This window comes from Sinocyclocheilus grahami, unplaced genomic scaffold (genome assembly GCF_001515645.1).
Source record: "Sinocyclocheilus grahami isolate Dianchi unplaced genomic scaffold, SAMN03320097.WGS_v1.1 scaffold747.1, whole genome shotgun sequence".
Classification (NCBI taxonomy): Eukaryota; Metazoa; Chordata; class Actinopteri; order Cypriniformes; family Cyprinidae; genus Sinocyclocheilus; species Sinocyclocheilus grahami.
Window position 1 is genome coordinate 689,674 of NW_015505926.1, and position 15,388 is coordinate 705,061.

The window sequence follows — 15,388 nt, forward strand, 5'->3', positions numbered from 1 at the left end:
CACTGTATATATATATATATATATATATATATATATATATAAAGAACATGTTCTGGAGTTAAATGCTAAAGACACCCCCAAGGAATAGTAAAAAATGCACAGCACAGAACGCATGGGTCTCGAGACACAGCAGAACCCAGAAATAACATTAATAGTTTACAAATGATACACAGTTCCTTAAAACATGGTGCAACAGTCAAAGACGTCTGTATAGTGCATATTTTTAAAGAAAAACTGTGAAACAAGTAGTTCATATTGGGTACACTTATTTCAAATTCTGAGGTGTTCCTAAATGAATCAGTGGTTTTGAACTAATCAGTTGAGTGAATGATTCAATGACATTCACAGATACAATGGCCTCATCTGATATATTGCATACTTCCCTACTATAGTAAAAACAGCATGTGTAAAGAGGATTATGTCCAAATTGAGAGTATTTATAAAACAATAGGCAAAAAGTCCCCTAAATTACCTACTACTTCCAGTGAGACTTTGAAAATCACATCCAATTGATATTTTACCATGAGGCCACGGTCTGGATATGTGAATGGCAGTTCCGCAAAGCAACTGATGCTGGTAGGTCATATGACAACAAAAACATAACGAATGTAGTATGTCCGAATTACATTCAAACTAAACACATTTATACTGTATAGAAAGTACTTTTCTGACATCACTAAGTAATTACTTATTAAAAAGAAGAACATCCTAAGAGAGTATAAAATTTCGGACCCAGCCAGTCATTTATATGGTTACTGAAAGAAACCCTGTGTTTGAATGAATAGGGTGAGGGAATGATTCAATGACTCTCTCACTAGAGCTGCATGAGTCTGGATAAATAGAGAATCACAATTATTTATGTATTTTTTCAAATAGAGATCACGATTCTTCCACTATTCTGAACTTAACAAAATAATGCGTCATTTACTAGAGACTGTGACAAAATATTAATTGCTACAGTCTATTTAAAAGTGTTTAATTAATTTGCATGACATATTAAAAATTTAAATATATAATATACATTTAAAATATATTTAATAAACCAATTTTTATTATTAAAATAATAAAAAATAGGTTTGAATGAAAGATTCAATGACACTCATAAATACTTCACTTGTTTAATTACTAGATGAATCAGTGCTTTTGAACATGTCTCTTGAATGAAAGATTCAATGACATACATTTTTTACAAGTCACTTGTCGCCGCCTAGTGGTAAAACAACGTAACTGATACAAACTTTATTTTAAGAGCCAATTACTTTCAAAAGGTGATTTGCTCTATTTTGATCGCTACCATAGACATCAATGTTTATATCCTAACTATAAACTTTCATCCCAGTATTTCTGTGATAATATAAATGATTGTTATACAGAAATAATACTTTGTGTTCGAAAAGACTGTCGTGAAGCTGTTTCTTACCTAAACATGGTAAATGCTCTCTGTGTCAGCGGCAGTGTGAATGCAGATTTGAATGTTCCGATATGACTTTGTCATTAGAAATGAGATTGCATGGGTGTTTGAATCGAGATTATGAACTTTTAATGATTAATTGTGCAGCTCTATCACTGACAGAGACAGTTACATTTGGTTACTGAATGAACCAATGTGTTTGAATGATTCGGTTACATGAATGATTCATTGACTCACTCATAAAACTATCTATCTATCTATCGATATGTCGCTATACAACTCTAGGCCACATCTCAGTTTGACTTCATCAGTGCTAAAAGTAGGATGAGTACCTCTTGGTCTTCACAGTGAACCTCTCGCTGAGTTTCTCCAGAGAGCGGGCATACTCTGCCTCAATCTCCCCCCGTCTGCGCAGGTACTCGCTCAGATCCTGCAGCTGCTGTGTCTTGACCTCCAGCTGCGCGTCTAGGATTTTTAGCTGCTCTGAGAGCTGACCCCGCACCTCTGACCAAAGAGACAGAAGGGAAAGAGATCACATATGGATGGTTTTCAGCACAAAAAGTGGCGTGAACTGATGAATTTGTATCCCCCTGCACTAGTGTCCCTGGCCTGGGGCTGAGAGCTGATTGGATGAGGGAAGACAGCATCCCTAATACTGCCTATAAATACATAACAGTGCAGGCCCACATCTCACACATAGAACAAACATTACATGTAGAGACTGTACTACCTAGTCAAGCGAAAGAGAGAGCATTAGCATTAGAAGTTTTTACCTTTGATTTGCGTCTCATACTCTGCCAGACTCCCCTTTTCCTTTCGAAGTTTTCCATGTGATGTCATGTTCTCCTTCGCTGGTGTAGTGCTCCTGTTGACTTGTTCACAGTGACTCACAGTCTGAGATGATCACGCAAAGGTTTTGCTCCTCTTCAAAAAGAAGCTATTCTAATTCCAGTATCAATGTATTGGTGTTTTTTCCCAAAATGAGTTATATTTCCATTATAGTGCAGAAAGGCATGCCACATTCGGTTTGGAGTTCATACCGGGCTACTAAAGAAAAACCTTTTCACTCTTTCAATCTGTGCCCTCAGCACAAACGGAACAGGGAAGTCTCTGTGTGCACGTGTATGTTTGTGTGTGTGTGTGTGTGTTTGTGAACACCAAGGGAGTTCCAATCCAAGCAATTCTCTCTCAGCACTGAGACTGTGCATTTAAAGGTTCGTTTTCAGAGCAGAGAACGTTGCAGGGGCCTGATAGTTTTTTACTACTCTTTCCTGAGACTGGTAAGTCTTCTCTTAAAATCTAGCCTAAAAACTAATTTTTATAGTCTGGCATTTGATGCTACATGAGAGCTGCTTTCTTCTATTGTTTTAACTTCTAACTTTTACCTGCTTAATTGATGTAGAAATTAAGGAATAGCCCACATCTGCTTTTGAGTCAACTGTGCAATTACTTATGATCCATTGAGGGGGGCTTTGTAATTATTTGTGAAATGCACTAGCAACTATATCAACTGTTGCTTTTAAGTAAATCTTTAACCACATTTTTTTCAACCGTCACATGAGCACAAAGCTTTTCATTTAACAATGGCATCAAATAAATACATAATTATTGCACATTATCCATAATACTAATAGTATAGACTATTTTTAAGCAACACATTTCCTTGTCAACTGACTCCACGAAAAAGGCAGATCATAGACTCTCAATCATTGCGTGGTCATGACAGTTTGCTCTTCACGTCCTCCATCTCACTGTTTAGAGGTCAAAAGCCTCAGCCAGCCAATCAGAACTCAGCAAAGACTTCATTATGATAATGCTATTATTGATTCACAAGAGTTGAATCGGATTTGTGCACAATGGGGTTGAATTCTATTGCATTAGTGTATGCCGGCACTGCTGCATGTCAGTGCGTTTTTGATATGGCAGTAGTTTCTCTATTTTATAGAATGGATTGAAGCATTTTAACTGTAATCTACTTCAGAAGAAAAAAAAATGCAAGCCTGCATTTCTATAAATAAAACCCCACATGGTGTCCACTCATCTAATTGCATAATCTATTTAGCAATTCACAAATCAGCATAATAGTGGTGGTGAATTCTATTTTGAAATATATGTACACATATACTGTCTGCTACACATAAGCAAGCAAAGCACATATATTGATCCAGCAGTGGAATGCCTGCGTGAAACTACTCCGGTGTCCTGACTGAGTGAATGTGCCTGTTTAAACTTGATCTGTCTGCTGTATCGAGTTAAAGAAACTGAGGGGAATTGGAGATCCATGGGATCAATCCTGTTTTACGCTCCCAGTGGAGACTGGGAAGAAGCTGAGCTCTGGTCTTATCTCTCAGAGCAGAAGACCACAGGGACCCTCACACACACACTTATAGCCACCACCGCTGAGACCTCTGCTGTGTTCTCTCATTGTTATGGATTGATGCTCCCGCCACACAGACAAAGGCACAAATATTAAAGACTGCATCACAAAACGTTTATTTAAGAGTGTAGCTAACCGCAGTATTAAAGTTCAAGTTCATTTACTCACCCTCATGCCATTTCAAACCAGTACGACCTTCTTTCTTCAGTGGAACACAACAGACAATAATAAGCTGAATGTCTAAGCTGTGTTGTTTCATAAATGTAACAATGGTTGTCAAATATGATTTTCAAGACTCCATTTTCAATTAATAATCACTTAAATTTCAGTCTGATCCTCACACAAAGCTATGATATGGTATGGCATCAAAAGACTTTCCTCATAAAATATGAGTTGGTCCTTTTTTTGTCTTTTTTGGAGCTTGACATCTACTTTTGAATGTATGGAAAATTGCAGCTTGAACATTATATCTAATACCTCTTTTTATATTCCAAGGAAAAAAGAAAATCATACGAGTTTGAAACAACATGTTGGTGATGGTGAGACAGAATGACAACAAAATTAGAGCTGCACGATAAATTGTTAAAAGATCGCAATATCGATTCATACACCCACGCTATCTAATTTATAAATGACAACGATTCACCTGTCGTTTACACAGAGAGAAGACGGTTATCATTGTTTAGGCAAACAGTCTTTTCAACTACATGGTATTATTTCGGCCTTGCAGTTAATCATATGATAATAGAAATACTGGGATAAAAGTTTATAGTTCGGATATAAACATTGATGTCTATAGTAGCAATCAAAATAGAGCAAACCACCTTTTGAAAGTAACTAGAGTTTCAAATAACGTTTATGTTGATAATATTGTTTTACCACTAGGTGGCGACAAGTGACAGGTAAAAATTTATTTGTCATTGAATCATTCATTCAAGAGATTTGTTCAAAAACATGGATTCATTCAATAATGAAACAAGTGACGTATTTATGAGCGAGTCATTGAGTCATTCATTCAAACCACTTTTTCATAATTGTAATATAAAAAAATGGGCTTATTAAATCAATTCTATTTTAAATCTATATAGGCTATTACATATTAAAATATTTAATAATTCATTCAAAATAACTAAACACTTAAATAGACTGCAGCAATTAATATTTTGTCACATAATTTTGTTTAGTTCAGAATCATGGTAGAATTGTGAACTCTATTTGAGAAAAAAAAAATCATGATTCTCAATTTATCCAGAATTGTGCAGCTCTAAACAAAATGTTCTTTTTTGGGGTGAACTCTCTCTTTAAATAACAACTGTAAAAGTCTTTACTGTCACTTTTGATCCTTTTGATCAATTTAATGCATCCTTGCTGAATAAATGCATCAACATCTTTCAAAAAAAAACTTTTTTTAAAATGGTACTGGAGATGCAAATCACAGCTAAAACACACAATGTATGTTTCCCACCAGCACCCACACACTCTATCCTGCCAATATGCCAGCACAACACTAAAGTCACACTATGAAGTGCAACATACCCATAACGTTAAATGCCATTCAAAATGGAAATACACACCAACTTGTCTAATTACACAACAGTAAACCACAACATCACTACACATATACAACAGTACAGAAACTCATGTGATGTGACCATTGATAAAGCATACCACATCCGTGACAGTAACTCCTCACGCCCGGTTTCATTTTTTAAAGAAAGCTTCAGATGTGTGTCTGTCCACAAATCTTGTTGCTAATGTTCATTATCTACAATAAATAATGAAATGACATAACAATTGCACCAAGAGCCATTAAAGTGAGCATAATTCTGAACATGCATGTTATGGACTATGGAGAAAAACAATGCAGTTCAGCAAATATTGCCTGAGACTAATAAGTTAATTAAGATATGCCTTGCTCTGATGGCTGCCAATAGGAATTAAATATCACAAATGAGATCTTTGAAGCATCTCAAAAAAAGGTTGGTTGGGGTCTGTAAGTCTCTAATGTTCACAAAGCCTGCATTTATTTGATTACAATAATGTTGTGAAATATTATTACAATTTAAAATAGCTGATTTCTATTTGAATATATTTTTTTGATCTATATCTATGTTCTTTCTTCTTCAAAGCTAAATTTTCAGCAGCCATTACTCCAGTGTCACATGATGCTTCAGAAATCAGTTTAATATGTCTGAAATCATAACTCACATAAGCTATGAAAGAGCAACTTCTGAGCAATAACATTTTTAAGAGATAGCGAGAGCTTTGAGGGACAGCTCAGAGCAGTAAATAGGAGCCGAGTAGAGGTCATGCTGAGATGAGACTGCTTATTTGACAATCATGATTCCCTTTCCTGCACTGTCACTCCTTTTCAGCATGTGTACATGAAAACGCACACACACACACACACACACACACACTCTGTAATCCCATATTAAGCAGATTGAGTCACTGTAGCCTTTCCTGCACTTCCCCTGAAGTCTGACATTAGCCTTTTTCACAAAAATCAGAAATTACGTCAGCGCAGGGTAAAGTTAGTTCCGTTACAGGCCTGTTCCTATTATATGAGTATGCCCTTTTCTCAAATAATGCTTCTTACCTTTTCTGTTTTGTCTGTTTTCCAAGTTGTTATATAATCTATAAAGAAATAACATTTTACTTGTTTGTAACTTATATGGCCACTCAGACCGCTGACTCGTGAGATAATGCGCTCAGCATATCGCTGGATGGTTTCTATTCTCTCCATTTCCGGCAAAGTACTTTTTTAAAATAGTCTTTGATCTCCCGTACATTTGAGCGTATTATTTCAATTTACTAAGTCATTTCCTTCGAATCACTACATCATGATAAATTACTTAAAAATTACAACATTTATGACCAGATGCACATTTTTCCAAGAATACATTAAACAATTCTCAGTCCGGTTGAAGCATATTAAACTCAACACAACAACGTGATCCCACTCGAATAGGAACAAAGCCATGAATCCAAGTCATCTCTTGTTTAATATGTATTTGCCAGGGCAGATTATACAATGTACATTTACGCCATCACTTTAATAATGCAAAGGAGAGCAAGTAGAAAATACAATATTACTTTAATAATAATAATAATAGCCAAAAAAATCACGTGGAGAGTCATAATGCACAGCCAGCACCAAACGGACAGAATGGTAAAACTAACTGAATTATAACTGCCACCATTTAGAATTAAACAAACTTATATTTGTGATGACCCGAGCTGACCAAACAGTTAATTGTGAAATGTTTGCGCTTTGTAGAGTAAAGTACCGGCAGTTCAAGCATTTTCATAATATCTCATTTGTAAAAAAAGACTTTGATTCTCGAACTCATTCTTGTTAAGTCGCTGTTGTCACCGGAAAAACTTTTACCCTGCAAGCGCCAATCCGGATGCCAGAAACACAGAAGTGTGAAAAAGGCTAATTGTGGTGTGCTCTGTACAGGGAACACATCTCTCCTCTTTTGCCTCTGAAGACTCATACATCTACCTTTCAATACCTCTTTCAAGGGAGCATCTATCCCAGCTGCCACATATCTGCCTTTTCAAGGGTTAGTTCACCCGTCATTGTTTACTCATCCACACGTTGTTCTGAACCTGTATGACTTTTTTATTCATTGGAACACAAATGGAGAAGTTTAGCAGAATGATGATACTTCTCTTTTTCATAAAATGAAAGTGAATGATGACCAAAGACTGTCAAGCTGCAAAGATGACACCACAAGTGGTACATATTACTATCATTTCAATAAGCACACATTCCCTTTTTTTGTGAGCAGCAGACTGAAATGTAAGTAGTTATTTAGATCTTTAAAAAAATGAAATAAATAAACTTCTGTCATCATTTACTCACCCTCATGTCAATCCAAACCTGTATGACTTACTGTCTTCTGTGGAACACAAAATAAAATTTTTAATAAAATGTCTCAGTGCTTATTTTGCCCATACAATTAAAGTCAATAGGGTCCAGTCTTGGTTTGACCCCAATGACTTTCATTGTATTGACAATTGGCAATGATCAAAATATCTTCTTTTGTGAAGAAAGTCATACAGGCCTGGAATGACATGACGGTGAATAAATTATGACAATGTATTTATCCTATTAAATCTCATTCATGTTCATGTAGGTTTAATGTCAGTGATGCAAAATGTATTTGGATCTAGCATGTCTTATAACCACTTGTGACAATACATTTGAATATGTAAAACTCAATATGTATTACTTGAACATTATAATATATATTTCATATTTGTGACCCTGGATCACAAGTAGCACATAAGTAGTCATAAGTAACACGGGTATATTTGTAGCAATAGTCAACAATACATCACATGGGTCAAAATTATAGATTTTTCTTTTATGCTCAAAATCATTAGGATATAAAGTAAAGATCATGTTCCATGAATATATTTTGTAAATTTCCTATTGTAAATATATCAAAACTTTTTGAATTTTTTTTATTAGTAATATGCAATGCTAAGAACTTCATTTGGACAACTTTAAAGCCGATTTTCTCAATATTTAGATTTTTTTTTTTGCACCCTCAGATTCCAGATTTCAATGGAAAGCTTATTTATTCAGCTTTCAGATGATGTATAAATCTCAATTTCAAAACATTGACCCTTATGACTGGTTTTGTGGTCCAGGGTCACACATTTGAATATTTAAATCCCAATACAGAAATTTTAGAGTCAGAAGGGAAGGTTTTTTCAAAGATCAAAATAAACGTAAAATAAAAAGTTATAAAAATTAACCAAAATAAAAGTGTATTCCTCATATAGTTATAGTATGCCTTCAGATGACTAAGAATATTGTGCAACTTGACTAATTTATTATACTTTTCTCATACTTAAAGCCTGAGAACCATTCACTTTCATTGTATGGAAAAGAGCAGCATGAACACTCTACCAAACATCTCCTTTTATGTTAGACAGAACTCATACAGGTTTGAAACTACACGAGGAAGTGTAAATAATGACAACTTTAAGGGTGATTATTTAGAAGTGTGAAAATGAAAGACAGGAGATTGTGCGAGAGGAAGAGAGAAAGAGCGACACAGAGGGAAACCCTCCGCCAAATGACAACACCACAGAGGTAGAGGAGGTGATGAGGTGGAAGAATGAAGCAAAGAGGTGGGATGGACAGCCTGATAACAATCAATGCTGAGACACACTGAAAGAGGAAGCAGCCCGTCAGTTAGCGGCTTTCTCTCGCTGTGTGGCATTCATGCGCACAATCAGTCATATATGCAAAAACAAGCAGCCTGTGCGTGGACGTGATGGACGCATCTGCCAAAAACACGCACACACTCGTCCTATTGAAAGGATAATAACGCATGCATCTAAGGAGGAGGTGGAATGAGAACACATACAACCGCGGTCATGCTGAGAGGACTGTACAGTGAATTTACAGTCATAAACAATAAAGAAAACCAAGTCTTACCTCATTCTCCTAGGTACTGTCTCTCTTTCCCTCTCGCTGGACACAGAGAACACTGTGTTTGAGTCACACAGATTTCAAGCAGCCAGTTTGATTTCACCCCCTCTGACACATTCTACACACATGACTCTCTCTCTCTCTCAGGGAGTGCATTCAAAATAAGGTTGAAGCACACACAAGCATGCATGCATGCTAGAAAACAGCTCCCCTTCTTTGGTTCACACACACACCACACGCGCATGCTGAAACAGCCTCTCTCTCTATCAGAGAGAATGTCATAACCGAAGCCACGCCCCTCGCCCCCCTCCCCGCAGGCTTACTATAAATACAGGGATGGATATGAATATGCTGTCTTGTTCTTTTAGACTTTCCCCCCTCCCGTTTTGCTCCATCTCTCATTCCTAATATTCCCTCTCTGTGGCCATGAAATGCTTCTCTAATGACCTTGCATTGTGCTCGCGCCTCGCGGACTACCAGCCCCCCTTTCTCTGCACACACACACACACACACACACACGTTCAGAATTAATGTACAGTCGTGAATTTAATATTCTTGCAGATGAGCTATAAAACTGATACTAATGCAGCCAATACAAAAGGAATTGAATGGGTAATAAACAAACAATGGCCGACGCTTCTGTACACACACACACACCTGCTGGCACTGTAATGGCCGGTTCACACAGAACGCCTTTTTTTTTGTTCCACTGCGTTGTTTTTCTGTGGACCGTTGAACGTTACGCCTCGTCGAAGTGGCTTATCTGCCACATCTAGTATGCAATGCATGTGCACATATATTTGTGTCGCTCATTAGATCCATTATTGTTATGCATACAATAAGAGCAAGGCATAAGTTTTCAGATGAGTTCGCACCTCACAGGAAATGGTGCCCACAAAACCGCCAATTTACTCAGTCACATCGTGACAGCAAACGCTTCAGATGCTAAAAGGATACCGAGAAGTGTTTGTGTGCGGGTCGTGACTTGTGAATGTGCCAGAATTATTAAATTTGTTGAAACATAAATATGCTTGGCTAATGAATTTAGAAGATTTATATTTTTTCAGCGTTCTGTAAAAATACCGGCGTCATTTGCGAGTACAAATTTAGTTTAGTAAATGAGAAGACCTTAATGGGATAGTTCGTCCAAAAATGAAAATTCTGTCATCAATTACTCACCCTGGTGTTGTTGTAAACCAGTATGGCTTGCTTTCTTCTGAAAAACACAAAAGAAGGGCTTGAAGAACTACACAGTTCAGATTGACTTCCATTTTACAGACAATAACAAGCATTTCTCAAAATATCTTTTTTTGTGTGTGTTCGACAGATTAGAAAGAAAGAAAGAAAGCAAGGTTTTGGAACAACATGAGGGTGAAAAAATTATGACAGAATTACAAATTTTTGGATGACCTATCCCTTTAATATCTAGAATACGATTATTTGTTATTCTTAAAATCAATTTTAATAATATTTCCAAATCCACATTTGTAATAATGTACAATGAAGCTTAGGGTTTGACTTTTTTCGAATAACACCCAGAACAAGCAGATGCTTAACAACCGCTCAGAACGCACTATCTATAACATAGAAAAACTCACTGTTGCCTTATTCTAATGTAATGAAACAAATGTAGCAACGTAATGGTTTACATTTTGTGGTTTAATATCTAATGAATAATTCAATACTTCTGGCCAACTGTACAGTAAAATTCCTGTCTTGAGTTTTGTAAGGTGCAAAGAGAAGTTCAACCCCTTCACCTCCCCCATCTTTCCTGTGCTTGTTTCCTTCCTCTCTCGTGTTAAGCCTGTGTTCACTCTCTTTCTCTCACTATAAAATCCTCAGGATGTGACAAATAAAGAGAAATTAAGCCCCTTAAATCCTATAATGTGAAACCTACACACACAATATATATATATATATATATATATATATATATATCTACACATAAAACCAGACAGAAGCACACACAGCTGAGCAAAACATCTACAGCTGCAGTGCCGCCCAATCTCACTAGATATAAAAAGATTGATGATTATTGATCCCTAAAGAGAAATCCAGTGCAGCGGCAGCACTATTAAACAGAGTGCACATATAATGAAACCGTATATGCGTCCAGTGAACATAAACACTATATGTGTGTAGTTGGTCAGTAAGGACTTACAAAATCATGGATATAATAGCTGTGACAAGGATTGTTGCACATGCTCCAGTTCCCTTGTGGAAAACGAATGGTCTACGGGAAGCATCACCCCACCCATGAGTGCTTGGAAAGGCGACTCCACTGTGAGGGTGGCTGGGGGGAAGCCATGATGTGACTTGGACATCAATGTGGCGTGAACATTATAGCAGGTTGTCAGATTTGTGCAATACGAGAAGTGATTTATATGGCCCAGCATGTAGCAAACATATAAGCAGTTTGTTAGTGCTGCCTCTGATACCATTGGTTCTACACTTGCTCCTCTTCGCGCATCAACCCTTACTACCCCGGCCCGTCCTCCCTAGGGACAGTTCAGTTTCCACTTGGTCAGTCGGTCCTCACAGCTTTGACCTACTTCATGTCTCTGGCTTCATAAGCATACTCATAGGCTCACACTCAAAACGGCACATGCAGCGATGCAAATTAATGCTGAGTGGTGATAACAAAGCTGATTTCACCTGCTGTGGTCTGATGAACATCTACAAAGCTGCTGTTCAGAGATGCTGATGGACTGCAGAATATAGCAGTGACATAAACAGACCACATAGACACGTGTGCATTGATCATAGAGTGGGGTTAAAACTCTGAAACCACAGTCAATGCTGAGATTCAAAATCAATCATAAAGAATATTAAACCAGAAAAGTGAACAAATAGGAAATATTTCAATTAATATTTAAGCAAATTGGGGACATTGCAACATGTGACTCTTTGAACAGATGTTTTTGCTTCCACTGAAGCTCAAAATGCTCTTTAGACAATTTTCAAATCATGCTAGAGAACATGATGTTCAGGTTTCACACATACCTGTAGAGTTCATGAAATCTGAGTGCTGCTGCCATTAAAGCAAAAGATGAACAAAGCAAATACTAGGATTTTTTTTAGTTCATTACAATACTTAATATAGTTTGTAATAAAAAGTACAAATTAAATGGGAACAAAGCAAACTAGAAACACTTTCACTAAGAGACTGATCTTACACATTTAGACCCCTTACTTTTATATATGTATGTTTTCCAGAATATATATAGCGTAGTAAATATTTAGAATAAAAATATGCTTAAAGGGTAAGTTTGCCAATTTTCAACTAGCCTTGCAATGTTACAGTGTCAATAGTATATGAACGAAATTTTTCTGTTACTTGCACCAAGATATCCCCATTTTTTGTCAGCAAACGACGTAATCCGTAACCCTTTTGACACCTTCAGGGCTTTTGTGAAAATTACAGATTTTTTTTAATTGCATTTCTACTGTACAGACACCCAATTTTTATTAAAACCCATCTTGCCAGCGGTGAATTCCTACTTTAAACAAAATGGGCACTAAAGTATTGCGCTACATCTTGATGTCATAATTTAATAGAACAGTGAATTACTGAAAATGCATCAGTCATAGGAGCTGGACATGTCGTTGAAAGACATCGGAGTAATGGAGTTTCTGAAAGTCATGAATCCTGTGGAACTGTTTCCTACAAGAAAGGGGAAGCTGAAATGAGAGTTAAAACGAACTGTACTCTCATTTCATTATTGATGGGTGTTATGCAAAGTTTTCTCAACTATAATGTCATGTAACACTAAAGGTTATGTAAGACAATAAGTAAGCCATTTGTAAATTTCTCTAAAGTGTGTAAACACTGAAGCTCTAGTAAAACTGCAACCAATGGCGTGAGTTTGGGACGGGACTGTCTGTTTGCTAACCAATGGCAGATTAGAAAATTCCGTCAAATATTTTTACAATACAATTTTACAATTGAAACAAGAGCCACTGAAATTACACTGCAGTTTTAAACTACAGCCAGATATATAGACTTGCTTGTAAAAGGTGAAGTCTGGTAGTGCAACTCTGTGGCCATTCTAAGTACTGCAAGTGTGCTGTGATTAAAACCTTTGCTTTGATACAAGTTTGCGAAAAACACGCCTTATATATGGTCTGCTGTTTATTAGTCAAACCAGCACGCACAATTTCTCTTGCAAATATCTAACTCTCATAAACGGATCGGATAAATTCGACAAACAGTATGGGGTGTAAGTCTCTTATGCACCTTTTCATAAATAATATATTGTGCATTTGCATATGCCAATTATATGGGTTTATATTAACAACAAATTAAATTGTTATGAGGTATAATTATTGCAACATCCCAGAGTATGTCCAAATATGGACCTAAAGATACTACCAAACAATAACAATCCCAATTAAGTGAATCTAGTGTCACGAGTTGTTAGTACATTTTTGATTAACAGTTAAGGCATATTAAACCAGTCTGATCCTATGAGACACAGGATATCTACAGAGAGCACATGCTGTATATGGCTGAATCAGGAACGAGGGTAGGGTGAGGACAAGAGGGAGTTTCTACTGGCAAAGGGGGGTTGGGCTACTGTGATGTAGCTGTGGCCCAGGGGTGAAAAGGCACCGCTGTGTAAACTGATGTCAGTGTGGATCACCACTGCGTGTGCGTCTCATCTGCTCAGCATGTCTCACAGCCTTCTCCAGCTCCCCCTGGGACAGCAGCCCGCAGCGCTGCAGGGCAGAGAGCAGCTGGGCCCGAGAGTTGCTGATGAACCAGTGGGACAGGAAATAGGGGAGACCACCTCCATTCTTGAGGAAGTAGCGGGGCACTCTGAACATACCTAATACCTGGAGACAGATAAGAAAGTTGCATAATAAGATTTTGTAAGTACATTTACACACACGTGAAATAATAGACAAGAGGTTTAACCTCTAAACCATGGTCTGTGGCTGTAGCTACAGCTGCTCTCTCCATCTCTTTCAGCTCTGACTGATGTAGAAGTGCGTGATCAGCCGAGGGCAGGATGGAGAAAGACAGGAGGACACGTGATTGTCCACGCCCACAGGCACAGCCACGCCCACCTCCTCGTGGAGCTCTGCTAAGCCCCGCCTCCAGCGTCTCCTCAGACGGGTTCACCAATCTAATTATAAAATAAAACACAGCCTTCATGATTAATGCCGGTTCATTTGTAAACAACTTAAAATTCAATCAAAGTTTATTTATTTATTGCATAAAGTGGAACTCACCCCCCTGGGAAACCCAGCAAGCCATCAAAACGCATCTGCATCTGAATGACAGTAATCTGAATTCAGGTTCAGGGCGTTCATTTACATATTATTTTTAACTCCCTGCACCTGTCATAGTCACACTCTTCACATAAAGGTAAAAAGACGTGCAGGTCACAGTGCACTCTTCCTTACCAGTACTATATGTTTGATTGGGATTTTCCCGAAGAGTTTGGCACTAGAGTCTCCGAACAGCATGTGACCCGCATGTCTGTAGCCCTCCCGTGTCAACGCATCTTCTCTCGTGATCTGTTCCGCCATTAAAGGACGAGCGATAAACAAACAAATGAACCAGATAGTTGTATATTTAATAACGCGTAAGGAATAACACAAGACACTATGTGCGTGTGTGTTACTACTGCAAGCAATAACTTGCCACTATAATCACCTGACGTTCACTATTTCAAAATAATAGTCCATTGCGAACGCACCTCTAACTTTTTTTTCCATAACTTTTTTTAAACCATAGCTACCACAATACACCATATAAACTCGATAGTTAACACAACAAAACTGTGCAAACTTTGTATTTACCACATCTCTCAAATAAAACTATTAAAATAAATAGAAATCCTGCGACCTATTTAAAATGTTCGGGGTCTCAAATTAATTCATAATTATTTTGAAGAATTGGTAACAATAACTGTTTTAACCATAGTGTTTTAGCCAAAACTACCATGGCAATTATATTGTAAGGTTGGAAGCAATACTTTATTTTATATAGCCCTATATAACTAATGAGAACGATAGGCTTAAACAAATGTTTATTGGTAACATTTATAGACCTATAGTTTATAACAATATTGCATATATTTAAAAGTTATGCACATTAAGAATTCATTACGCAGTTTTTATTAACTTTTCAGACGAC

At 37.2% G+C, this 15,388-nt stretch overlaps 1 protein-coding gene and 1 pseudogene across 3 annotated transcripts in view; both read right to left on the reverse strand.

Moving 5' to 3' along the window:
• The window catches only part of LOC107560914 (SLIT-ROBO Rho GTPase-activating protein 3-like), a 37,237-nt gene extending 22,950 nt beyond the window's left edge, over window positions 1–14,287 (reverse strand). For all 3 annotated transcript variants that reach the window (XM_016245213.1, XM_016245212.1, XM_016245211.1), the window contains exons 1-3: window positions 14,278–14,287; window positions 2,185–2,697; window positions 1,744–1,915 (exon numbers count right to left, since the gene is read on the reverse strand). In XM_016245213.1, the coding sequence (XP_016100699.1) occupies window positions 1,744–1,915; window positions 2,185–2,251 (239 nt within the window). In that variant the 5' untranslated portion in view covers window positions 2,252–2,697; window positions 14,278–14,287. The remainder of the gene's footprint in view (window positions 1–1,743; window positions 1,916–2,184; window positions 2,698–14,277) is intronic.
• Window positions 12,486–14,927, reverse strand: LOC107560915 (U8 snoRNA-decapping enzyme-like; annotated as a pseudogene).
• Window positions 14,928–15,388: the final 461 nt, after the last annotated feature.